General features: G+C 38.9%; 5 protein-coding genes across 6 annotated transcripts; 4 read left to right on the forward strand and 1 right to left on the reverse strand.

Annotated features, from left to right (window-relative positions):
* Positions 1–3807: 3807 nt before the first annotated feature.
* On the forward strand, positions 3808–5139 carry LOC121749408 (calcium-transporting ATPase 12, plasma membrane-type-like). The gene has a single exon (XM_042143980.1). The coding sequence runs from the start codon at positions 3808–3810 to the stop codon at positions 5137–5139; it is 1332 nt and encodes a 443-aa protein (XP_041999914.1).
* Positions 5140–5164: 25 nt separating this feature from the next.
* Positions 5165–6538, forward strand: LOC121749409 (calcium-transporting ATPase 12, plasma membrane-type-like). Its single transcript, XM_042143981.1, has one exon. It carries the CDS (start codon positions 5165–5167, stop codon positions 6536–6538), a length of 1374 nt encoding a protein of 457 aa, XP_041999915.1.
* Positions 6539–11430: 4892 nt separating this feature from the next.
* LOC121746863 lies at positions 11431–12218 on the forward strand. 2 transcript variants are annotated; one of them, XM_042140812.1, is made up of 3 exons: positions 11431–11672; positions 11748–11818; positions 11978–12218. In XM_042140812.1, exons 1-3 carry the CDS (start codon positions 11492–11494, stop codon positions 12113–12115), a joined length of 390 nt encoding a protein of 129 aa, XP_041996746.1. In that variant the 5' UTR covers positions 11431–11491; the 3' UTR covers positions 12116–12218. The 2 variants fall into 2 exon arrangements, with proteins under 2 accessions (XP_041996746.1, XP_041996747.1); XM_042140813.1 differs by having other exon boundaries at positions 11436–11672; positions 11748–11882.
* A 5072-nt stretch (positions 12219–17290) lies between these two features.
* Positions 17291–18798, forward strand: LOC121749410. Its single transcript, XM_042143982.1, has 4 exons — positions 17291–17324; positions 17399–17486; positions 17568–18014; positions 18100–18798. The coding sequence occupies exons 3-4, from the start codon at positions 17742–17744 to the stop codon at positions 18796–18798; spliced, it is 972 nt and encodes a 323-aa protein (XP_041999916.1). The 5' UTR covers positions 17291–17324; positions 17399–17486; positions 17568–17741.
* Positions 18799–19523: 725 nt separating this feature from the next.
* LOC121749411 lies at positions 19524–20204 on the reverse strand. Its single transcript, XM_042143983.1, has one exon. The coding sequence runs from the start codon at positions 20202–20204 to the stop codon at positions 19524–19526; it is 681 nt and encodes a 226-aa protein (XP_041999917.1).
* Between the last annotated feature and the right edge of the window lie 5238 nt (positions 20205–25442).

Here is a 25442-nt window from a genome sequence, read left to right on the forward strand (position 1 = left end):
TTAGTAGATTTTTGGCCCACATTATCAATAGTGTGTGATTAATTAAAAGTTTTCTATATTTAGACTTGCTCAAGTTTTGTGGAATAACCCCAAAATGATAAATTAATTTATTTTTTTAGGGCGAAACGAGTAGAAATTAATAAGTATGTGATTCGTGAGATAGTTTGGAGTGGCGGCGGGACTTATTCCATGAAAAACAAGTGGAAACGAAACTACACTTAAAGAAAATTGTTTTCCAAACTGACTTTTCCTTCTCGTCAAATCTCTTTGTATTTGCTATGGTCTTTAAATAATTATACATACTAATTTACAAAGCTAATAAATAGAACAGTTACCCCTACACAAATATAATATTCCGGATTTTGTTGTAGCATGATCCAGACCTGTTCGAAGAGACAAACAATATGGAAAATTAATTCTGACAATGATTTGTTGAAGTAGCACTAATTAAATAATGATGCTTGTGTGGAGTACTTAATTAAGCATGCGGCGAGACCTCTTAACCTGAGTCATTCTAAAAGTAGATTTATAAGAAAATTTGGAGTTTTTTAAAGAATTGTTTAATTTAAACTAACACGCTGGACTCTTCATGGTTATTAAATTAACAAAGAGTCCATAAACTTGTCATACTTAATAGAGAAAACTATTACATTTATGTTTGGAAAAGATATACTCCCTCCGTCTCATTCAAGATAGCACACTTTTTCTTTTTAGTTTGTTCCACATAAGATGTTCACTTTTTATATTTGAAAATAAGTGACTCTCTTCTCTCTCTTTATTAGAGCATCCACAATGGCGCCTAGCGCACCGCCTAGCCGAGCGCCGGCGCTAGGCGGTCGCTAGGCGAACCATTGCAGAAGCCGAAAACCGCCGAGCGGTTTTTCGGAAATGAATTTCGCCTAGCGCTAGGCGGTCAAAAACCGCCCGGATCGCCCTGCGCATAGCCCAGTGGTTTTTTTTTTTCAATTTTCGAAACACTATATATACGCGATTTGCACTTCATTTTTATTCGCACCACTTGTATTAACGAGTACTCTCTCTATCTTAATTTATGTACAAGATCAACACCGAAAAATGAGTAACGCGGGTGGTAGTAGTGGAGGTAGTGGGGGGGACACTGAGGAGTACGAACGTCGAATGGCCGAAGCGCTTGAGGCATATACCAACAGCGGGATAGACCAATGGATGCAAAGCGCCTTGCAGCCGGCGGTACCTCGACCTCGGCCAGTTGTCCATCACCGACAAGCGATTGATCGTGATCACGTAGCTGCACATCAGCGCCTATACGAAGACTACTTCGCAGAGGAGCCGCGGTTCAACGCCAACCTTTTCAGGCGACGTTTTAGGATGAGCAGAGCCCTGTTTATGCTTATTGTTAACGCCTTGGAGCAGCGATATATGTATTTCCGCTTCAGGCACGATGCGGCTGGCAGACCCGGCCACACACCTATTCAAAAGTGCACTGCGGCAATCCGGCAGTTGGCCTACGGAGGCGCGACAGACATGTGGGACGAGTACCTCCACATCGGTGAGACGACTTCCCTGGAATGTATGAAGTATTTCTGTGAGGGCGTGATTGAGATATTTAGTGATCAGTACCTTCGAAGCCCTACCCCCCAAGACTGTCAGGATCTGATGCAGATGCACAGGGAGAAGCATGGGTTCCCGGGAATGTTAGGCAGCATAGATTGTATGCATTGGGAGTGGAAGAACTGTCCCACTTCCTGGAAGGGGTTCTACACGACCGGCTATAAGGGAAAGAATCCCACGATGATCCTCGAGGCCGTAGCTGATTACCGACTGTGGATTTGGCATGCGTATTTTGGGATAGCCGGGTCGAACAACGACCTCAACTAGTCGCCCCTTTTCAACGAGCAGTGCCAGGGCATCGGGCCGGCCATCAGTTTTGTCGCCAACGGCAACCGGCATGATATGGGCTACTACTTGGCCGATGGGATATACCCTAGGTGGCCCGTGTTTGTGAAGACGATCCGATGCGCATCAGATGAGAGGAAGGCCTACTTTGAGGCACGACAGGAGTCGGCGCGCAAGGACGTGGAGCGCGCATTTGGTGAGCTCCAGTCTCGATGGGCGGCGGTTAGGGGTCCAACGCGTTTATGGCATGTCGACTGCATTGCTGATATAATGTACGCTTGTATTATCATGCACAACATGATTGTCGAAGATGAAGGTGTACAACTGACTGATTGGGTCAACGACGATAATGAAGCCGGTCCAAGCCACGGCGTCGCCGCCGCCAACGTACGAGGTGGAGTACCTCACGATGAAGAAGCCCTCCTCCAAGCACATGCCGACATGCGTCAGACGGATGCTCATATTCGACTCCAAAAGGATTTAATTGAAGAGTTGTGGGCGCGGAGGATTGCAAGACGTTAGTTTTTATTTAAATTTATGTAATTTTTTAAAATGTAATTTATTTAAAATTTAAATAAAATTGTTGCATTTTCCCGTATCTGTGACGTAAATTTAATTCCGTATTTTGTGTGATTGTTCATTATTTGTTTTATATAATTTTGAGTGATGTGGTTGGGCTATGGCTGGGCTATTTGCTTGTTTTGATGATATGGCAGGAGAAATTTTAGTGCTGATGATGTGGCAGAAGGAGTTTGTGGCTAGGCTATGGCTGGGCTATGGCTGGGCGAAAACCATTGTGGATGCTCTTAAAATATTCAACTATCTTTTTTTCTCTCTATTTATTTCACCTAACAATTCTTCCTAATTTTTGTGTCACTCAGGAATATGGATATCGGAGACGCATGGTGTACTAATTTGATGACATAGAGTAAAATACGTGGATTGAAAAATTCATATTAAATCACAATTCACAACTGATGTCAGGATTCACATAAGAGACCCCCATTGTGAGAAAGTAATGTTTAATTAGGTACGTAACTGAGAGGGAAACGATCATGTAATTTCTTGGGTAATTGAAGAAGCATTCGGCGGTTGATGGAGACGGGTTAGTTTGATATACTACCTCCGTCCGTCGGTAAATATCCCAATTTTAATTTGTGCGAGTTTTAAGAAATTGTTTGATTTTATAAAAGAAAATGGTGAAAAAAGTTAGTCGAAGGTGAATCCACTTTTACAGTATAATACTCCCTTTGTCCCATAAAAATAAGTGCACTTTCCATTTCCGTCCGTCCCATACAAATATAGGTATTTTTATTTATGAAAAGTTGTCCCCACCTCATTATCCATATACATTAATTTATTTACCAATTATATCTCTATGACCCACCATTACAACTCTTTAAACACTGATAATAATGTGAGTCTCACTATCAACTAATAATACTTTAACTACCCCTCTCATTCTCTCTCTTACTTAACCAATTGTGCATTAATTCCAGTGTCATTTTAATCGCACATATTTTAATGGGACGGAACGAGTAGCTTTTATTATAAAACGTGAGTGGAATGGGTTAGTGGAACGTGAGATCCACTAATGTACAAGTGAAATGAGATATTTATTGGCAGCCGGAAGGAAAAAAAATGCGACATATAATGGCGAACGAATGGAGTATAAACAATAGGTAGAAAGTAGAAAGCATGCGTTGCATGGCCTGGCTATATGTAACAGATTCGCTCCACAGTCAACATTACTAACTACGGAAACTTATTATAGTAGTAATATACATTCATGTCATGCCCATCTACTTGTAAATTTCTCACAATAATTTATCATCCGAATTCTTCTCTGTTTCTACCTTACATTCGTTTAGAATATATACAGTTTTCCTTTCATCTAACTTCCAAGTGAGTACTAATTTTTGAGAGACAGAAATGCTGCAGAGTGAAGAATACTTGGTCACTCGAGAAATTCTAGCAGAAGCAGTTGAAAGAAACTGCAGAGACGCCCTTGACCGCTACGGCGGCATCCAATACATTGCTTCTGCGTTGAGAACAAATCTCGAAGCAGGAATAGTAGGCGATCTAACCGACCTTAAATCCCGGTGTGAAGCCTTTGGTTCAAACATGCCTACTTCACAATCACAACCTCATAGCATAAAAGGCATCTTGTGGGATGCTTTACGAGACACCACTATCATTCTCTTGTTGTGTTGCACGATGCTTTCCCTGGCCATTGGCATCAAGATCAATGGAGCAGCAGAGGGTATTGTCTATGCCCTTTTCTTTATGCTGGCCTTGTCTTCTGTTGTCTGCTTCGCTGCCGCCGCTCGCTTTCTTAGGGAGACATGGATGCTCAGGAAATTCTCCAAACGGAACGGTGACGTTTGGGTTGTGAGGAATGGCTTGGTTGATGTGATCCTCGAATCCGACCTCGTTGTTGGTGACATTGTGTGGTTGAATACCGGTGATCGAATCCCCGCTGATGGCATTTTCATAAACGGTGATGATTCGTTTAAGCTCAACGCTGATTTGGAGGTGGATTATTCCCAGAGTCCTTCTCTGTTTACCGGCGGGGAAGTGTCTCAAGGCCGGTGTTGTATGCTCGTGACGTCGGTGGGCGACAACACAGAGAGAAACAGGCTAATGAGAAATATTGGGGATGATCATCGCCTTCAACTGTTGGATGCTATTGAGAAAACCAGCTCTAAATTCGATAAGATTTGGCTGAGCCTTTGGCTGGTCCTTCTGTTGGTGCAATTCGTCCGTTGTTTCGTTGCGAAGAAGGTTCAGGCGGATAAGGATCCCAAGGGATTGAAGAACAGAATGGAGGATTTGATGAAGGAAGTGGTGAAGAAGGAGAGGTTGAAGGCCAAGGGCTTGTTTATGATGCTATTGGTGCTTGTGTTCGCGAGCAGAGAAGGCTTACCTTTAGCCCTCTTCGTCTCCTTGTCGTATGCCTCTCACAGAATCAAGTCTTGCAAGGCCACTGTAGGGCAGCTTCAAGCTAGCGCTACGGTCGGCTTGATCACCACTATCTGCGCCACGGGTTTAGTTTTGAAGCATTCAGAAATGGCAGAATTGTGGATCGGTTTTGACCTCGTTCACCATCATCTGCAAGTGGACGTACAACTTGTCGAAGCTTTGCGCCAAGGAATATTACTCCACTCATCAACAAATGGGTGTTTTGAGGAAATCTGTCTTCTTAGTTGGGCCACGGCTGTGCTAGGACTTACTAACACGGAGACGGAGTGCTACTATAAGTAACTATACATCCATGGTTCGATACCAAATGGCTACGAATTTATGCTGTTCAATTCTGGAAAGCGAATGCAGAGTCGAAGATAAAGTAGTGGTGCATGTCCACTGGAGAGGATCACCAGACTCCATCTTGCCAATCTGCTCCCATTACTACACCTTACAAGGGAACATCGAAACCCTAGACGCCCTCAAGGCCACAGCCTTTAAACAACTACTCGCTCCATACGGCCAGTGTTGCTTTGCTTTCGCTTACAAACGCGAGATTCGCGACGAGGAAAACAACATCAAAACCCTACAAACTGGCCTAATTTTGTTAGGCCTTGTGTGTTTGAAGAATCCCTATTCGGCCGAGTTTATACAAGCCATCCAACATTGCCAGGAATCCGGAGTTGGCGTCAGATTCGCGGTCGACGACGACATAAACACGGCCAGGATCATCGCCGTGTACTCGGGACTACTGAGGCGCGAAGACGACGGGAAAATAGTCGACGCTGGCGATTTCCGGAACCAGTCCGAAGCCGACCGCCTGAAGACCGTGGAGGACATTCTGGTAATGGCCAACGCCTCTCCCGGAGACAAGATGCTGATGGTGAAGTACCTAAGACAGAACCACCACGTTGTAGCCGCGGCATCAGCCGCTATCAGAGACTCGCCTCTGCTCAAACAAGCCGACGTCGGCATCTTCCTCGGAACGTCTAACGAAGACGCCGACATCTTCGTCCCAACCAGCGAATTCACGCTAATCCCCGCAATCCTGAATTTGGGGAGGCGAGTTTGCAGAAGCATCGAAAAAATCGTGCAACTGAAGCTCATAATGGAGGTCTCCGCTTTCACCATCAACATCGTTTCTTTGTTAGCTGGAAATGGCAAGGAAGCGCTGGGCTCGTTGCAGCTGCTGTGGATCAATCTCGTTATGGAAATTTTGGGAGCTGCGGCGGTTGCCATAACTACTATTTACGGAAGCTCGGCTCGGGCAAATACGGATCCGGTTTACGGGTCGGGTCAGATCATTACCCGGCCCATGTGGATGAGCATAGCCGTACAATCCTCGTTTCAGGTGGCGGTTATTCTCATCTTGATTTTGAAGGGGGGAACCGTTTTTCAGGTGAGTGAATCGGCGGTGGGGACCATGGTCTTCAACTGCTACGCCTTCTGTCAGGTTTACTTGCTGATTCCGGCTATTGAGATTAGAAGAGGCGATGTTGCGGCGGGGCAGAGTTGCTTTTTTCTTTGCGTTGTGGTGGTCATCGGAATTCTTCAGGTGGCGGTGGTCGAGATTGTCGGAGTTGTTGCTCATCGCCCCAGATTGGGCATCAAGTTATGGTGCATTTGCGTTGGGATTTCGTCATTGTCTCTGCCCTTGAACTGTGCTGCTAATTTGATAATTCGAATATCACGACTGTGATACACGATTTGAATTACTATATTTATTTATTAGCATGTAATTGTTCTTGTAATTACAATTGATCTACGGTCATTAAATAGTTTCAGTTTCTTTCATTCAATATTTTTATAATCGGTTAACCGACTCTAAAATTTGGTCAAAAAACTAATCAGAACCGACCCGATCTCATGTTCGATTACTTAATTAACCGACTCGGTTAGAGCCGAACGGTTATCAATTATAACCGAACTAACCGAATTGAAATTAAAATTATTTATGGTTTCAACTTTTCATCTACTTTTTTTATTATTATTATTATTATTATTATTATTATTTTATTATTATTATATTTCTATTTACAAGTAATACATAAATTGTTTAAGAACTTTAAAAAACTTAAACTAAAAATGATAAAATTTTAAAACATTTCTCCAATAATAAGTGAAGGGTTATCCTATTTTTAAAATAGTAGTAATGCTTTAGCACCTTATTGACTTTGAGAGATCTTATTTATAAAATAATATTTAGAAACTTTATACACTTTGAGCTACTATAAGTATAACTGATAGTGATACAAATTAAAATAGACTTTTTTGACATTGCAAGACTTCGACAAAATTTGGAAGCAAATTACAATTTCTTCTATTGTGACAAAGTTTGAAAGTAAATTACTGATGCACTTTTTATTAGCACTATAAATACCTGCAAGTATACAGAATAAGAATAGTATAGTTAAAGGTTATTACCGGATATCGATCACGGGGAAACTAGACACAGACTGTCTATCCTCTACTAAAACTCAATTACTATTTGGAAAACCGAAAGATTTGAGAATTTTTAAAAACAAAGAACAGTTTGAAAGCAATAAACAACTAATTGCAAATAAATCACGGAGATAAAAGTATAGAGATAAGGGAATTCCAGGGATGTGTGTTCACAATTATGGTTATACAAATTCCAACTACAACACTCTAGCACAGTTCTTACTTTGATAGAACGAGTCACCTGTCTTATGCTCATGCGATGCAAACATTGATTACAAACATTAGGGTTGTCAATCATAAATACGCAACTCCTAAAAGTTTCCAAGACCCTTGAAAAGTCACCACTCTCAATTAACAATGCCGTTTTAAAAGAAGCTAATTGTAGTGTCTATTAAGTGGATCTAACTCGTCAACCTCCTCTCACGATTATGTAGCAAGTTATATTAAATCATCACAGAATGTGTCACTCAAACGTGAAGCATTATCCATTAACTTAAGGAAGAAACAAAGTAAGAACAAAACGGATATTAAATAGAAAAAGGAATTGTATAATCAATATCGTTATTAACACATCCCTAGAATCATATGAATTTAGTTACACATGATAGAATAATCTAAACACATAGATTGTAGGGAAGACAATGAAAACATAAGAACTAAAGCAAATAGAACCCAAAAGTTGAATCCTTGTAGCCTTGATGCAAACTTGAATCCTTCTTCAACCCCTTGCACAATGAAGTTCTCTAGCTTTTTAATCTCTTGAAATATATGGCAAAGAGAAGATCTTTTTTATGAAGCATTGGGAGGTATTTATAGGGAGAAAATCCTCCATCTCAAATAAGGAAAAGAGTTGCAAAATATGGTAAATCTTAGAGAGAAAGAGGGGCAAAAACTGCTCGCCGCTTTTTCCCAACGGGCCGCTGCACCTTGGCCCGCGGTCGCTGTGGGTTGGTCCGAGGCTTCTGACTCTTGGACAGCGGTCGCTGCACTTGTTTCAGCGGTCGATGGCTATCATCCCGTAACTCTCTGGACTCTTTGTAGAGGTCGCCACACACTTCCTAGCGGTCGCTGGGCGTGTCTTGTTCTTCATGCACAACTTCCCGGAGCGGGCCGCTGCTGACTTAGCGGTCGTTGGGAGCCAGCGGTTGCCTACAGTGTTGCAGCGGACCGCTGGACATGCAGAACAACTGCAAATTTCCAACTTCGCGTTTTGACTCCCTTTTTAGGCTCAAATATGCACATTTCTCACAAAAAATGTCAAAATACCAAAATAGATAAAATATGCAAATAATGAACATGTAATGCAACTTTCACATTCAAAACGGACCAAATAATGGCCTTAAAACCGTGCAAAATCCGAGCGTATCAACTACAATTACTTTTATCATTAATTAAAAATATAATTAAAATTAAAATTATTTATGGTATTAACTTTTAACTTTTCATCTACTTATTATTATTATTATTATTATTATTATTATTATTATTATTATTATTATTATTATTATTATTATTATTATTATTATACTCATATTTACAAGTAGTACATAAATTGTTAAGACACTTTAAAAGACTTAAACTTTAAATGATCTAAAGTTTAAAAACTTTTCTCCAATAATAAGTGAAGAGTTATCCTATTTTTAAAATAGTAGTAATGCTTAAGCAATAAAACTTTATTGAGTTTGAGAGATCTTATTTTTAAAATAATGTTTAGACTCTAGACACTTTATGGAATTTGAAATATTATAAGTATAACTGATCGTAACACAAATTAAAATAAACTTTTTTGACATTGTAATATGAGACTTTGACAAAATTTGGAAGTAAATTACAATTTCTTCTATTGTGATAAAGTTTGAAAGTAAATTACAAATTTTCTAGTATTAATTAAAAATATAATTCAAATTAAAATTGAATTTAATTTCGGTTATAAGTCGATTATCGGTAATTACCGATAATCGGTCGGTTATAACCGATAACCGACTTCGAGCAAAATGTCAAACCAGAACCGACCCGAACACCGTAAATTTCGGTTATCTGTTAACCAATAACCGACCGGTTCCGATTCGGTTCTCGGTTAACCGAACAACCGAAAACTGTTTACCCACCCCTAGGAAATACTAAGGGGTTTCTTGGTATGATGAAATGGAATGGAGATGAGAATGGAATAAAGGTAGGAATGGAATGGCAATTCCATTCCATTCTTGTGCTTGGTAAGCACAAGGAATGCAAAAGGAATGAAATTGTTGTTCTTTGATTGATTCCATTCCTATATTTGATAACTACAAATAATATAAAAATGGAATGGAATGAAATATGAATAATTAATATGTTGATTCTACCAAAAAAAAATATATATTCAAAAATATTTTTGCCAAATACTCCATTTTTCTTGTGTGTGAATATTTGGTGTTGTTTATGTACGTGTGGCGGTGTGTATGTATACGTGGTGTTGTGTGTGTGCATATGTGGTTGTAGTGTGTGCGCGCTTATGTGTTACTGTGTGTGTGTATGGTGGGGGTATCTGTGTGTGTATGCATGTGTGTGTGTGTTTTCAATTATTAAAAATTTTAAAATTTCAATTTTATTATAAAATTGTGATGATATAAATTTAAATATAATACAAAATAATATTTATATAACTTTGTTAACAATTAAAATAAGAAGAAAGGAAAATGAAATGGAATGGAATGGTCATTCCTTAGCTAAATAGATGGAATGACTATTCCCATGTGGAATGGAATGGAATGGTGATTCCTAAGAAAAATATTTATCAAGCAAAGGAATAGAATGAAGGTAGGAATGTCATTCCATTCCATCATACCAAGTAGGGCCAAAGGACTAAACTCACACCCCTTTTTTAAGTAAAACATGCAAAACAATCCATCTGATGACCCAGTAAATACTTCTTCCATCTCTTAAATTTTATCACATTTTGATCAGGCACGAGTTATAGGTGGAAAATGGATTTAAAAAGTTAGTGGAATGTGAATCGTTTTAAGTATAGTTTTATAATAAAATATGAGTGAGAATAAGTTAATGTAATGTGAGTCCCACTTTTAAATATAGTTTTATAATAACATATGAGTGAGAATAAGTTAGTGGGATGTGAGTCCCACTATCAAAAATGATAAAAAATGAAATGAGACAAATTTTGTGGGAGAGACGAAAATGAAAATATGTAACAAATTTTCAGGGACAGATCTAGAGAGAGTATATGTTATTACATTTTTATATAAATATAGATACAAATGAATTATAAGGATGTCACTACTAGAAAAATTGCTTCTCACTACACTTTTTTTATCACACTTTATAAAAAATGTCAGCATAGATGTACTATCTACACACTAGCTTTTCACTGCACTTTATAATATATTGTTACTGCACTTCAACATAAAAAGTGCCATCATAGATGTATTATCTATGCACTACCTCTTACTACAGGTACCTGGTGCTGCACTTCCAAAAGTGCCATTACAGGCAAAGTGCCACAACAATAGTTTTCTAGTGGCAATTTTAGGTGTCATTAAAGGCCAATTTTCTAGTAGTGTGTTGTAAAATAAACTACTCCCTCCGCCCAAGGAAGATGACCATTTCCTTGGGCGGCACGAGAATTTATGTAGTTTCATTTTGTTTGTGAAGTGGAGATAATAAAGTAAGAGAGATGGAGTAAAATAAGAGAGATGGAATAAAGTAGAGATAAGTGTTTTCATTTGAAGTAATGTGTCATATTGATTGGGACAAACCAAAAAGGAAAGTGAGTAATCTTCAATTGGACGGAGGGAGTATTAAAATACTACTCCCTCCATCCTACTAAGATGTCACATTTTCCTAAAATCCTGTAATGGCTAAGAAATGTGTCATCTTAATTTGGACGGATGTAGTAATTTATATATAAACATAATACTAATAAATTATAATTATAAAATTAATACACATAATATTACATACTCCTTCACTGAAAATTTATACACATTATTACATACCAACGTCATAATTTTTATTGGCTGTAAATTAAAATAAATCAATACTATGATTGCAAAATTCGAATAAGACAAAAGTTTGACCCTCTAAAATAAGTAGTCAAATATTCTGGACTATAGATTTTTAGAATGACGTGGAGTAATCTGAACGTCGGGCATTTGTATGGCTCTGAATGTTAACATGAAAATGGCGTAGGCGTGAGAAGGCAATACATTATTGAGAGATGCTGGGTGCTCAAAACATTTTCCCAAGTTCGTCCATCGTGATAGTGAATCCCAGGATCGACCATCGTTGCACAAACAAACCGGGCAACATTATCCGATTCCAATCAAGGGCAGTGACCGTGAACGATGCCATCACTTCCGACCCCGAGCTAACTTGGCAAATTGTGGTTGGAGCTATAGGTAACTTTTATTTTTTTTATTTCTGTTAGTATTTAAACAAATAAAATAAAATAATTATGCGGGCGGGGCGTGCAGCGGGTGTTGCTCCATTTGTGGTGGCCGGGGTTGAGTTCAGCAAGAGAATTGTGGAACAGAGAAATTGCAAGGTGTGTAGAGGCTCTGGCCTTGTATTAAGGGACAATAAGTATTATTTTCGATGCCCTGCTTGCGGTATGAATTCATTATTCGTGGATATTGATTGGTTTTAGAAGATATAGTTTCCAAATATTATTAAATAGAGAATGTTATTACAATTGCTGGTGCAGGTGGATTTCTGCCATGGCAATCCTGGAAGAGATTCTTTACTGGTTAAATGTTACGGATTCCTGAGACAATACCTTTGTATCCTCATAAGTGTTTTGACATTGAGTATTCTTGTACTAGTTCCCATTGTTGGCGTTTAACAAGATTCCAATTCAAAATCAAACAAGAGACTACTATTGCATTATGTAACAATCCATTGAGGACTACTATTTTCTTTGTTAATATAACGCCCCACTTTTTGAACCCTATTTTTTTTTTACATTTAATGCTTTTAATATTGTGAAGTCCGTGAATTAAATGACGAGTGAAATGATTATTTGATATTCCTTTGACCTAATTCGATTTGGAGTTTTGAATGTGCGTTGACTGAATTATTTTCGTTTATTCCATGACGTTTACCACCACTAGATAACTTGTTTTACGAGTTTGAAATTGTGATTGAGAAATAACACGTTGAATTTAATAATCCATTTCCTTAATATAAGTCTAATGTTGTGAAATACAAATTATGGTCTACACAATTTAAATACAATACATGAGGCCAAACCGACTTGTCGTTGTTGTTATTGAAACGTCTCATGATTACACGGATGAAAGCATCAGATGTTAAGGGTTTCTCCCTTAACGGAGATCGGCGGCTGTTGCTCGGCGACCAAAGCAGTTCCGACGCCCTCGCGTAGGGTCTGTGGAAATTTTAGTTTCAGGCTGTGCACGGGTATTCCGTCAGGCAACGTGAGAACTAGGGTTTGTGGAATAATCACAATATGTGTAGGCAAATAATATTTTCATTCATAGTTGAGAGTATGAACAAAAGCCCTATTTATAGACTAAGGACCTTAGGGTTGATTCGACCTTCTAGTTATCTAGGGAAATAATCAACAAAGAAAACCCGAGACGGAATTTATAATTACGCTCGACACTTACCGAAAATAAATAATAATAAAAGTTCTAATATCCAAAAATAATAAAACATAAAATAACTATCTAAATAATACTCCCTCCGTCCCCTAATAGGAGTCGCTCTTTGACCGGGCACGAGTTTTAAGAAATGTAGAGAAAAGTTGGTTGAAAAAGTTAGTGGAATGTGGGACCCACATTTGATTATTGGTTTTATAATAAAACGTGAGTGGAGTGAGTTAGTGGAATGTGAGGCCTACTACTATTTATGATAAAAATGAAGAGTGACTTTTAATGGGGGACGGCCCAAAATGGAAATTAGCGACTCTTATTCGGGGACAGAGGGAGTAAATTTTTTGGGAACAAAGTCGCCCAACTTCTCAGGCGGACGCACTTTCCTCTTTGACTTTGTCGTCGCATTGGATGGCTGCTGTAGCTGCTGCTCACGACGCTTCTCCCTCGTTTCCGGCAACGCCTCGGTTATCTGGGCAGCCGGCACCGGCTGGCTGGGGACCGTATCACCTCTCTATTCTACAAGTTTTGAAATCAACTCATCGTAACCTCTGTCAGAAAGCGAGAACCAAATTCAAGAGGGGAAGGATCGCCTATTCATTCACAATCTGTCATTGAAGGTATACACTACTCCCACCCAATTCCAATGTCTTACTGCTGCACTCAAACATCATACACTATCGCCTATCAATCTGTAATCAATCTATTAAATCGGGTAATCGATCAAACAATCAAAACAACCAACGTTTTAAGTTTTCGAAATCGAACAAGCTCAAATTTCGGGTGGGTTTGGGGCTGTCCGATAATGGTGGGAACTGGAATCTGACGGAAATTGTGAGAGAAACCGAGGGACAGAGAGTGATGGGAGTTGGGTGTGTAAAACTTTGAGAATTTGGGAGTATAAAACTATGAGAATTTGAATGCTTTGGGGAAGAAAGGTGAGAAAGAGAGAAGCTACGCGTTTTGGGATTTGGGAGTGTATTGGTGTGTTTTACTTTTTAAATCTTTATTTCCTTTCTTTAATTTTTCAAATGGGTTTATTTTCTTTTATTTGAATTTAGTGTTGGGCCAATTGGCTAATATAGAATTTGAGTCTCTCATAATTATATTGATGAAGAAAGGAGTATTGATTGTAGAACCACCTTGTCTGACTTGCAAAAAAAAGACGGACAATTCATTATGTACCAAACCATAGGTATTTCGCTGCTTCATAAAAGTAAGCATCAAATTAATCAAAAATATCAAGAGCAAAGATATGTTTCTATGAAAATTTTGGATGAAATTATTTTACCACATCAAAGAATAACCAAAAATAGAGACAAAAAGCATTTTAATTTACTTGTTCCGGAAAATGTTTTATCGTTTAAACGTCGTAGAAAAGTGAGAATTCTAATTTGTTTCAATTCATTTATAAAAATATTATTTTAAATAAAAAATTATAATTTAATTAAAATTGCTTTTAATATAATCCACGTCAGCTTCAGAAATATTCATACTATTGTTAATACATGTATGATTGTATATTAATTACTATTATTAATGTGATTTAAATGTCGGATAATCATCACAGAACATACGTTGATCACAGTTATGTAATTTAAAAAATTTATTTTTATTTTTATTTTAAATGAGACAAGTAAAAGGATAAAATTAAAATTGTAACTAAAAAAATACAATATTTAAGTAGTAACCTTTCATTAAATTCTCATTTGAGAGCTTGCAAGGATAATTGATTGTTTAATACGTTACGGAGTAAATGTCAATTTTGGTCCTAAACATACGATCAATATATGAATTTGGTCCAAAGCATTTTCTTTTTGAAAAACAGGTCCATAATAAATGAAATTCTTGTCGGAGTGTTCCTTTTTTTACGGTTCCATAAAAAAACTAACAGGCCAATGTGCAATTAGCTTTGACCGTTAGTTTTTTGACGGAACCATAAACAAAAGAACTATTTCGTCGACATTTTCATTTGTTATGGACTTGTTTTTCAAAAAGTAAATGTTTTGAACCAAATTTATATTTTGGTCATTTATTTAGGACCAACAACCTTTATTCTACATCACGTCTTCAAAAGTTAATTTTTTGTCCAATGTATATATGTTGTAGTTTTTTTCCTTTAAACATAGGAAAGTGATAAGGTGTCTTTTAACATTATCCTTAAGTGAGACAAAGTCAAAGGTTGTGGAATATATATTTGATTATAAATATATAATTTTTATATTCTAATTTTAATTTTAATTCTTTTTAATCGAAGTGATATTTGAGTTGTCTGTATTTTCAATTTCAATATTCATGAGTCTCGAATTAAAAAAATATTTTAAAACTAGTTTATATGTAGGAGCACTATAATAGTAAATGTGATTTGTATTTGAATCAAGATAATAATCGAATTATCAGTTATTGATTAGAATATTTACGAATAACGAGTATATATGTACACTATAATTATTGAATATTGAATCAGTATCATAATTCTGTATTTTTATTTAAATACAAATATATGTGTTAGAGCTTCGCAAGGTTTGGCAGGGGATAATATGTAACAATGCACAATGTGATGGTTGCACAGTGGGTGTATGATAGTTACATAGACGAGATCTACCTAAGGAGGGTGATTATGTTGTTGGATATTATTTTTACCAGCTATAAATGCAATTTTTCACGGGGTAAAGCTCACAATTCAGGGTTATTGCAATTTGAAAGTGCTATCAGAGTTGGAGCGAATGCGATGTTCAACTTGATAATATAGTTTTATTTGATTTTAGGTAATGAATTCAATATATATTTAGTGATAAAATTCAATTGAGTTGTACATCGCACGGATATGAGTGGCGAAGCGGCAAAATTCTATTTTTGTGAATGCATGTTAACTTAATTCCAATTTAATGAAGAGCAATAGATGAATTCCCGCACAGTGAGTGACGCATAACATTTGTGCGTCGTTATTAATGAAACGCACAAATGTTATGCGTCTTTACTGAAAGACGCACAAATAATATGCGTCTATAAAAAACGACGCATATAGATTATGCGTCGATAAACGACGCATAACTGTTATGCGTCGTTGCTAAAAGACGCACAATATATATGCGTCTTTCAGTAAAGACGTATATTATTTGTGCGTCGTTAAATCGGGATTAAGAGGGCAGAATGCTCGTAATTGACAGACGACGCAGCGAGCAGCGAAGGATGGGCGATTTCAGCGACGATTTCCGGCGATTTGAGGCGTTTTCCGACAGATTTCAACCAAATACCAAACATATTTCGGTAATTATTCATCCATTTGGCTACATAAATCAATAATTGCTGAAGTTATGGAGGTTTTCCCTAATTTAGTAAAGTTAGGGTTTATATGAAATTGCTCAATTTACGGACGATTTCTGTTAGTGTGTTGTTTATTTGTGTTGTTTTGTTGCGTATTTGTGTGTTTCACATGAATTTAGGGTCAATTGTAGAAGTAAGTGGTTCAATTGAAATTATATACACAAAGTGCAGAAAATAGATATATTCTTGTGCAAAAATGTGAAAATTTTAGTTATCTTATGCTATTATATGTTGGGTGAATGTTTTGAAGTAGATGGCATCTGCAAGTTCTGAACAACAGTTATGTTATGGACCTGAGGATCCATCCGTACTGTTTCATCAAAACGAACATATTTCAGCATCATTGTTGGCGAATGGCACAACAAATGTGTTGAGAGTTCGTAGGACGGAGAGTAAGGTTTGGGCACTGCCAATACATGAAGATGTGATGCATTGGCTTGATGTTTGGGGGTTCAGAGGTGTGATTGAATGTGGAAGGCCAAGAAGGATGGACAATGACCTAATAACTGCATTGATCGAGCGATGGAGGCCTGAGACCCACTGTTTCCACCTTCCAGTTGGTGAGGTAACCGTAACCTTACAGGATGTGCAAAACCTGTGGGGTTTGAGAGCAGCCGGTCGTGTTTTCACTGGCTGTGACTACCCTATTGGATATGAAGATTGGCCCAGCAAGTGTAGAGATGTGTTGGGATGGATACCTGACGCAGAAACAGAAACGAAGCACGGTGGGTTGTTGATGACGTCTCTGATCAACCAAGCGACTATGCCGTTGGGTGATGGGCTGCATGAGTATGCATACGTCCAAAGAGCACGTATACATGCTCTAATCTTGTTAGGGGGGCTTATTTTACCGGACACTACCGGGTGCAAGGTCCCCTTTATGTGGATAAATGCCTTTGACGATCCGGAAGACGTGGCTAATATCAGTTGGGGTAGTGCTGCTTTAGCATACCTGTATCATTATTTGTGCGAAGCTTCTGTAGGCAGACAGAGAAGAGATGTGGGTGGCCCTATGGTTCTCTTGCAGCTGTGGGCGTGGGAAAGAATGCCTACATTGAGGCCAGCCTTCTTGATATCGCCTACGCACACGCCGTATACCCCGTGTGGAGCCAAGTAATATTTTTTTTAAGTAACGTACTTAATTATGTATTTTTTTGGGTAACTTTTGATATTAATATTCCGTGTAGGTGGCACGGAGTTACTGAAATTGGAAATGCGCCCCAACATTCAGTAGCTCATTATCGTGATCAGTTATCATTGATTCGTCCGGGCCAGGTGAAATTTATTTTTGTTAGCTTAGCTAATGAATTAATCTAGTATGAAATTAATTGTGTGAATGATATTATGTTTTTGTAGTTTCTGTGGACACCATATACAGATTGTATCCTGCCCGATTACTGCATTGATTCGACCACATCCTACTTGTGCGACACATATTTGGTGTGCTGGTCATTTGTCGAGGCACACGAGGCTGGACGCGTTTGCCGACAAATCAACCGCTACCAGCGTATTCCTCAGTATTGTGATAGGATGCTACATAATGCCGGACATCTGTCTAAAAGTCACCGCCGTGGGAGGAAGGGCGCCGATTGGGCTAAGGTACATAAATTCTACATTGAAGAATGGGATTTGAGACACCACAGGTTCCAAGCAAATTTTGATCATGCCACGATGACCATGGATGGTAGCATTAATCCGGGCTATATGGCGTGGTTCAATAGGATCACAGTGTCGTACCTAGTTCAACCTGCGACACAGTCAACGGTTGGGATGAACGAGTCAGCATCTTCTATGATGAAATTGGTATGTTATGTTTTTTTATATTATAATGTATTTGTTTGAAGTTTGTATAGATTGATTGTAATGATTTTGTATTTGTGCTATCTAGGTCGAGACCATTCAGGGGATATGGCATTTGACCTCTGAACACGACACAGACCCTCGATTACGGCAGATTCGTGCAATGGCTGCTGAGGCGCTTCGTACGACGGACCATACTGATGTGATGGAGTATCCAACATCGCAACGGCGAAATGTGGTCATGCCGCCACGCCCACCAACTTCTCTTCGTCATGGACTGCCGGGTGTCCGGACGGGAGGACACGGGATTACACGACAGCATAGGTTGTCGCAGCAGCAACCGCCGCAACCTGATTATGCGGTACCAGAGCCCTTGAGTCCGGAGCACGATCCCCCAGGATGGTCTCAGTTGAGTGGTGCAAGCCACGAGCCCTCGCAATGGGGAGCACGGGCATCATGTGATTCGTTCTTTGGCGGTGGGTCTGATTGGGGTGCAACTCAACCAGGGCGTGATTCATACTTTCAAAATTATCAATTTGTTGATCCTGTGGGGGAAGAAGAGGGCGGGGAAGAAGAAGAAGAAGAAGAGGGCGGGGAAGAAGAAGAAGTCGGCGGGGAAGAAGAAGACGAAGTAATATTCCGACGAACGTCCGAGGGATCCTCACGACCAGCTATGAAGAGTTCATCAAGTGCGATTGGGAGGGCTATGCACAATGTATTAAGGGGATTGTCAACAAGGAAGAACAAAGGGAAAGCTCCGACAAAGTTCACGCCTTCATCTAGATAGATTTCGAATGTGATTCGTTCTTTCGGAATGTATGAAAGTAATTTGTTTTGAACAATTTTTGATGTGATGAAACAGGTTGTCATCTCACATATTTTCTATCCTGCAATTTTTGAACAATTTCGGTAATTCGTTCTTTGTGTCTATTGAAACCGGTTGTTATGAACATTTTAGATATGGTGGAATGAACAAGTATTATGATTTTTGACGCATAACAGGTATGAACAATTTTCTGGAATCTACAGTGTGTTTCTTCATTCACTCGGTGACGCATAACAGTTATGCGTCGTTTCTGGACGACGCATAATTGTTATGCGTCGTTCGTTAGTGACGCATAATAATTATGCGTCGTTTGTTAGTGACGCATAACAGTTATGCGTCACCGAGTGAATGAAGAAACACACTGTAGATTCCAGAAACTTCGCCCGAGCGGGCGATTTTGCGTTTATAAAACGCCCGGGCGGGCGATTTTGAGCAATCCAATGACGATTTTGAAGTCGGATTGTGATTTTTGAGTCCAGAAACTTAGTGACGCATAACGATTATGCGTCACCGGGCGATTTTCGTAGCACACTGAGTCCACAAACTTGTGATTTTTTAACATTTTTGAAAAATTGTCGACTAACATCTCACATATGTTGACACATACACATAGTACCTATTACATCAGCCTCAAACACAGATACATAAACATAGTAGTTTATACATAAACATAACATACCACGACTTTACTGAACGGCACCGGCCGAGCAATTTCTTCGGTCATGCCCCTCTATCCCGCAATTTCTGCAGCGGCGGGGAGCCCTCGGTTCATCTTCCTCCTGGACATCCATTTGATTAAGTATCCTCCTTCTTCTAACGCGGCCACGCGTTCTAGGAATCAACTGCTGAGGGGTGATGCACAATTTCCATGAAGGTGCAACCCAATACTCTTCGTGTCTTGGTGCATCAAATGAAACTTGAGTATAGTACTGTGATCTCCATGTACCTAGGTAGTACTTCTCATCTATGAGGTCCATCATAACATGACCTCTGTCTCTAGCAACCGCACAAGCATGCGAACAAGGGATTCTCCACATCTGCCACTTACCACAACTGCAACTCGATTCCAAATACCTGACTATTTGAACATTGTTGCCCTTTGGCACTCCTTTTACGATTCTTCCTCGAGTTCGGACATGGTACTTCCCAACATCTCGGTCAATGACAGTGACGTAATGTTTTCGCCCCTTTGAGTCATTCTTAGCAAGTTTGTCCCTCGCCCATGGGGTTAATTCACCTTCGGTGTGTTCGATTGTTGTCTTCTTCTCCACCCACCATTTCACCGTCCTCCAAAATGTCAAATCAACCAACGCTCTAATCGGCAACTCTCTCACACCCCTCAAGACGTTATTGTAGCACTCCGACATGTTTGTTGTGGCCACCCCCCACCTAAGTCCACCATCGTAGCACAGTGACCAACATTCTTTTGTAATCCTATTTAACATTCGAACCGCACCACTGTTGACATCATATAGTGCTCGACGTCTTCTGGCAAATTTACGTTCCTGAGAACTTACCCCCAACTTCCATATAATGGCCTTCACATTGGGACCCTTGTGCTTCTTCAACACATTTGCCCTAACATGAAGCAAACAAAATTTGTGGTGTATCTGCGGGGCCCTTGTCATGATTTCAGACTCCATTGCATTCAAGAGTCCTTTATGCCTATCTGATATAATGCACACCTCCCGCTCGTATTTCACCACATGAGTTCTGACATGATCCATAAACCACGACCAACTGTCATTGGTTTCTTCATCCACCACCGCATATGCAATAGGCAAGCATGTCTTGTTAGCATCAAAACCACAAGCAACAAGCAACTTACCTTTAAATCTTCCTCGGAGGTGAGTCCCGTCAACTGTTAAAACCGGTGCGGCCTTCTGGAACGCATGTATTGCAGGCCCAAATGCCCAGAAAACATAGTTGAACACCATTGTACGCCTCTGACTCAACAGATCGTTATGCTTCCACTCAACAATTGTGCCCATATTCTGTGACTGGAGTTCAAACATGTAGCTTGGCAACTGCCTAAACGATTCCTCCCATCCACCGTATACAAACTCTATAGCCTTTCTCTTTGCATACCACGCCTTCTTATAACTGATTAACACACCAAATCTGTCTTGAACATCAGCTATTATGGAGAAGACCTTGAAATCGGCACATTGTCGCACATGATGTCGAATCAACAGAGCTATCATTGGGGATGAAAAGTTAGCATGATCTCTATTAGCACGATGGCCTATACAAGTATGTCGATTCTTCCACTTCCTAACTTCCCACATATCGTCATGCGACCTTTGTGTAACCGAAACCTCCCACTTACATTCCCTCGCATTTTCAGCGTCGGTGGTGCTGATGATGCCTGCCCCTGTTACTGTCGTTCCTGCTGGAAATTTGCATACAGCATGCCACCTTCTTAGTTTGCTCTCGACAACCTTAAACTGTTTTTCATTCCACAAACTCCACATAGTAATAGCAGTCTTCACGTGTAGCTTGGAATCGAATTTTGTTCCCAACACAATCCGATGCGGCTCATTCTCATTCCAATACAAAAGGCTGTGTTCATTACCACCCACATCATCCGATACTCCAGAAGGACGACTTGGTAATTCACGAAAGAATCTAAACCCACTAGGATTGTATTCCGGAAGTGGTTGTTCACCTTGCATAACAGGTTTACATGGTACTATCTCATCATCAGAACTAGCACCGACATCATCAGCACCATCACCATCACTGAGATCGGGGTCTGCCTCTGTCTCAGATAGTGGCCTTGGCTCAGCAAGATCATCTGCAGCATCGACCTCATCATTCAATCCAACCCCAACATCAGCAACATCTACAACATCTACAACATCTCGCTGCTCATTCATACTACGATCAAAGCTCATTTGGTCCACCCTCGCAGATGAACCAATACCACAGTCAAAACTCATTTGTTCAAACCTCGCAGATGCTCCAATACCATAATCAACAACTGGTGGGATTTCTTCACTCCTCACAGGTGAATACTCAACAAATAATTCAATACACCCACTTGAATTTTGAGCATTGTTGAACATAAACATTACACTATCATCATTGCGAATCACAGAACATGTATAACTCATACCGGAACCATAGACTATACATTGTCTCCATAATAATTTAATTGTGTGTTGGTTCATATCTATTCCCATTGCATCACAAATCATTGCTACCAACTCATAATAGGAAACACCTGAATTTAATATAATGGAGCTCCTCGCACGAGGTGGGTCATAACCAATACCCATATGTGGTAGTTGAACTTAGGGCTGGCAATTTTCGACACGACACGATAATCCGACACGAATCCGCACGAAATTATTGGGTTTGGGTCAAGTCTTATTGGATCCGTGTCCTTATCGGGTTGACCCATTAAGAACCCGATAATTTGGGTTGGGTTCGGGTCGGATGCGGGTCGGATACGGGTAACCCATTAAGAAATAATATTATTATATTTATTATTATTTAAAAAAATATATATTACTTTAATTTTTTAATTTCTTATAAATTAGGTTTAAATAGTATAAAATGAATTTTAATTGTGTAAATTAGGTTAAAAATTAAGGTTTAATCGTGTAATATTAGGTTTTAATCGTGTAATATCAGGTTCGGGTTGTTATCGTGTCGTGTCAACCCATATTATATCGTGTCGATAACGGGTTCGTGTCGGGTGCGGGTCGTGTTCGGATTTGATGGTAACAGGTCGGGTTCGTGTTCGGATTTACAGTTTCCTTAACAGGTCGGGTTCAGGTTAGGCCTTATTGGGTTGGGTCATTATCAGGTTGACCCGATAATGACCCAATCCGCACGATTTGCCAGCCCTAGTTGAACTACTCTACCACCCCAATACAAACTCACAAATACTTGCATGATTTCTGCATCAAAAACATATAAACCAACGACAATTAAGGACATTTTTCCTACAAGCCCTAATTTGTATAAATTGGGTCAAACTAACAAAGGAAAGCGCAATAAACATGAATAATGTCGAATGTAGCTAAATTGATTAACAAATTACCGGATCTTATGGAGAAATCGCCGGAAATCGCCTGAAAACGCCGGAAATCGCCGAGAGAGGAAATGAAAGTGTGTGAATGTTCGTTCTGTGATCTGTGTCTGCCTGGAGGGGGTTAAAACCCGACTTAACGACGCATAATGTTTGTGCGTCGTTCAATAGCGACGCACAACCCTTATGCGTTGTTAAGCGACGCATAATCTTTGTGCGTCATTATTAAACGACGCATAAGGATTGTGCGTCATTAATAAACGACGCACAAACATTATGCGTCACCCCCTCTAGTAGAATGAATCTATTCTCCTTCATTATTTTGGAATTCCATTAACTTCTTAGCACAAAAGAAGAAAGAGCTCGTGGCGAAGCCATATATGGGCGGGGGCGGGGGGCATAAATTTCACCGTTTAGTACCATATACATAAGCTTTACATTAGTTCTATCAATATCCCAGATGGAGGCTTGATGCGTCCCCTACCTCCCAGCCCAGAGTTCGAATTCCCTCAGTATTTACTATTTTGCATGTTTGTCTTAATTCCATTTGTTTATATTTAATGTTCATTTTTGTTTCATGAAGTTACGTCTTTAAAAATTAATTCTTTAGATATATAAATGTATAAATAGTAAAATTGATATAATAGTATATTAGATTGAATTTTAAAGCTCTATTTTTTTATTATATAATTGTTTATCATTCATATAGTGAATTTTATCTATGATGAGAAACAACCAGAGAAATTATGTACTATTAATTAATATCATACAGTAGTACTCCCTCCGTCTCGCACTACTCGCACTTATTTCCTTTTTGGGCGTCCCAAGTTACTTGCACTCTTTCCATTTTTAGTAAAAAAATTCACCTACAGCCGTCATTTTTGACTTTCCTATACACTCATTCCTTAATCTCCGTGCCGAAAAGGAAAGGAGCGAGTAGCCCGGGACGGAGGGAGTATGATTTAGTAGGTGGTAAAAAGATTTAAATAGTTTCTTTCTTATTATCCATCTTTCCCTCGCTGCATCTGAAAATACTCACGACCGTTATTAATATTTGGGCCCTCAGTATAAAAATTCTGGCTTCGCCACTAAATGTGATACTAGTCTATCAATATATAAAGTGGCAGTTTTAGAGAAACAAATTTGGGCGGGAAAATGAGATACATATTTGCATATTATCGAGAAAAGCATTAGAGAAAGGAGAGAATGAATCCTCATTTGGCATATTACCGAGAAATTGAGCGGCGACGAGTTGGGTGGTGTTGAGCTAAATTTGAAGTATTGTTAATTTTTTATTTGAACTTCGAGTGTCGTCGTGTCATCATACACGATGTCACTCTTTCTTTTGAACGCTTCCGCTGAGATATTGTTACCTTTCACAATTACGTTTTTGAACCCCATTTACTGTTAGATTATTTATTTTGATAACCCTTGTCTTTGGATTTAAATGTTAAGGCATTAATCTTTTCTGTTATTTGAATATTAAATATTTGGTCAAATTCTTTATTGAAACCCACCTAAGAAAATTTCTATTTCTTAAAGTTCCATTAGTTGCGACCACCCATATTTATTAACCATAGAAAGGGCGGTCGCGACAGTTTAGTATCAAAGCCAAGTTTCATTCCGCTTTGGACCCAAGAATCTTTTGTGAGTCATAGTCTAGACTTGTATTGATAGACTAAAGTATTAAACGTCGAGGGCTCAAAACCACAACTCGTCACGCCCAACTACGAAAGAAGAGGTAAAAATATTTCCTTTGACTTTTGAGATGAATGAGTGGATTTTTGGAATTGAGATGAAAAAAATTGTCTTTTTGAAAATGGCAGTTTTGCTTATTGGGAATTTAAAGTTAATGCTATGGTTTTTGAAAAAAATGTTGGAATAATATGAAATGTGAGATGCTATGTGAATATGTAATTGCTTTTACTTTGACTATAAAACATGATGATATCGCATGTGATGGATATTGTAGTATGCATGTGAATTTTTATTACTTGATGGGGAGATTTATTAATAAATGTTTGAATTGTCAATTTAAGTTGAAGAACTTATTACTTCCATGAGTGACGAAATTTCTTTATATATAGATATATGATTGGAGTTACATGATTATGAAGTTGTCAAAAGTAAAGCACAACGCTTGTGTAGTTGGAATTATTTGATTATGATATAGTTGGATACGAACTGTATGATTTATAAAATACAACTCCTATCGATGATGGACTATTGGCCTGTTACTATACATATCTATAAAAATATGCTATGAATGTAAAATTTTGCGACAATAATAAATGTGGAGGCATGAAACACCTTAGACCAGGCAAGGAGGCTAAGGGAACCAAGATGTATCTACACCGCGACAAGTATGGACGAGACGTCGACGTACTGCGATTCGACGAAATGTGAAAACAAACATAATACGCGAACCATTTAACCATAGGAAGAATATTTTATTCTTGACGTGACACTACTTCAGTACCTCTATCTTATATTTATCCATCCTTGCATGCATTGCACTAACAGCATCCTTTTTTAACAATGTATCCTCATTGTTTCTTTACTATCC

The sequence above is a fragment of the Salvia splendens genome, chromosome 9, assembly GCF_004379255.2.
Source record: "Salvia splendens isolate huo1 chromosome 9, SspV2, whole genome shotgun sequence".
Classification (NCBI taxonomy): Eukaryota; Viridiplantae; Streptophyta; class Magnoliopsida; order Lamiales; family Lamiaceae; genus Salvia; species Salvia splendens.

Bases quoted from the DNA above. Each gene is read 5' to 3' on its own strand.
- LOC121749411 (XM_042143983.1), bottom strand. From the start codon at position 20,204: ATGTCGGAGTGCTACAATAACGTCTTGAGGGGTGTGAGAGAGTTGCCG.
- LOC121749410 (XM_042143982.1), top strand. From the start codon at position 17,742: ATGCTACATAATGCCGGACATCTGTCTAAAAGTCACCGCCGTGGGAGG. The intron at 18,015-18,099 runs GTATGTTATGTT...TGTGCTATCTAG, and splicing joins CATCTTCTATGATGAAATTG to GTCGAGACCATTCAGGGGAT.
- LOC121749409 (XM_042143981.1), top strand. From the start codon at position 5,165: ATGGCTACGAATTTATGCTGTTCAATTCTGGAAAGCGAATGCAGAGTC.
- LOC121749408 (XM_042143980.1), top strand. From the start codon at position 3,808: ATGCTGCAGAGTGAAGAATACTTGGTCACTCGAGAAATTCTAGCAGAA.
- LOC121746863 (XM_042140812.1), top strand. From the start codon at position 11,492: ATGCTGGGTGCTCAAAACATTTTCCCAAGTTCGTCCATCGTGATAGTG. The intron at 11,673-11,747 runs GTAACTTTTATT...CGGGGCGTGCAG, and splicing joins AATTGTGGTTGGAGCTATAG to CGGGTGTTGCTCCATTTGTG. The intron at 11,819-11,977 runs GTGTGTAGAGGC...TTGCTGGTGCAG, and splicing joins TGGAACAGAGAAATTGCAAG to GTGGATTTCTGCCATGGCAA.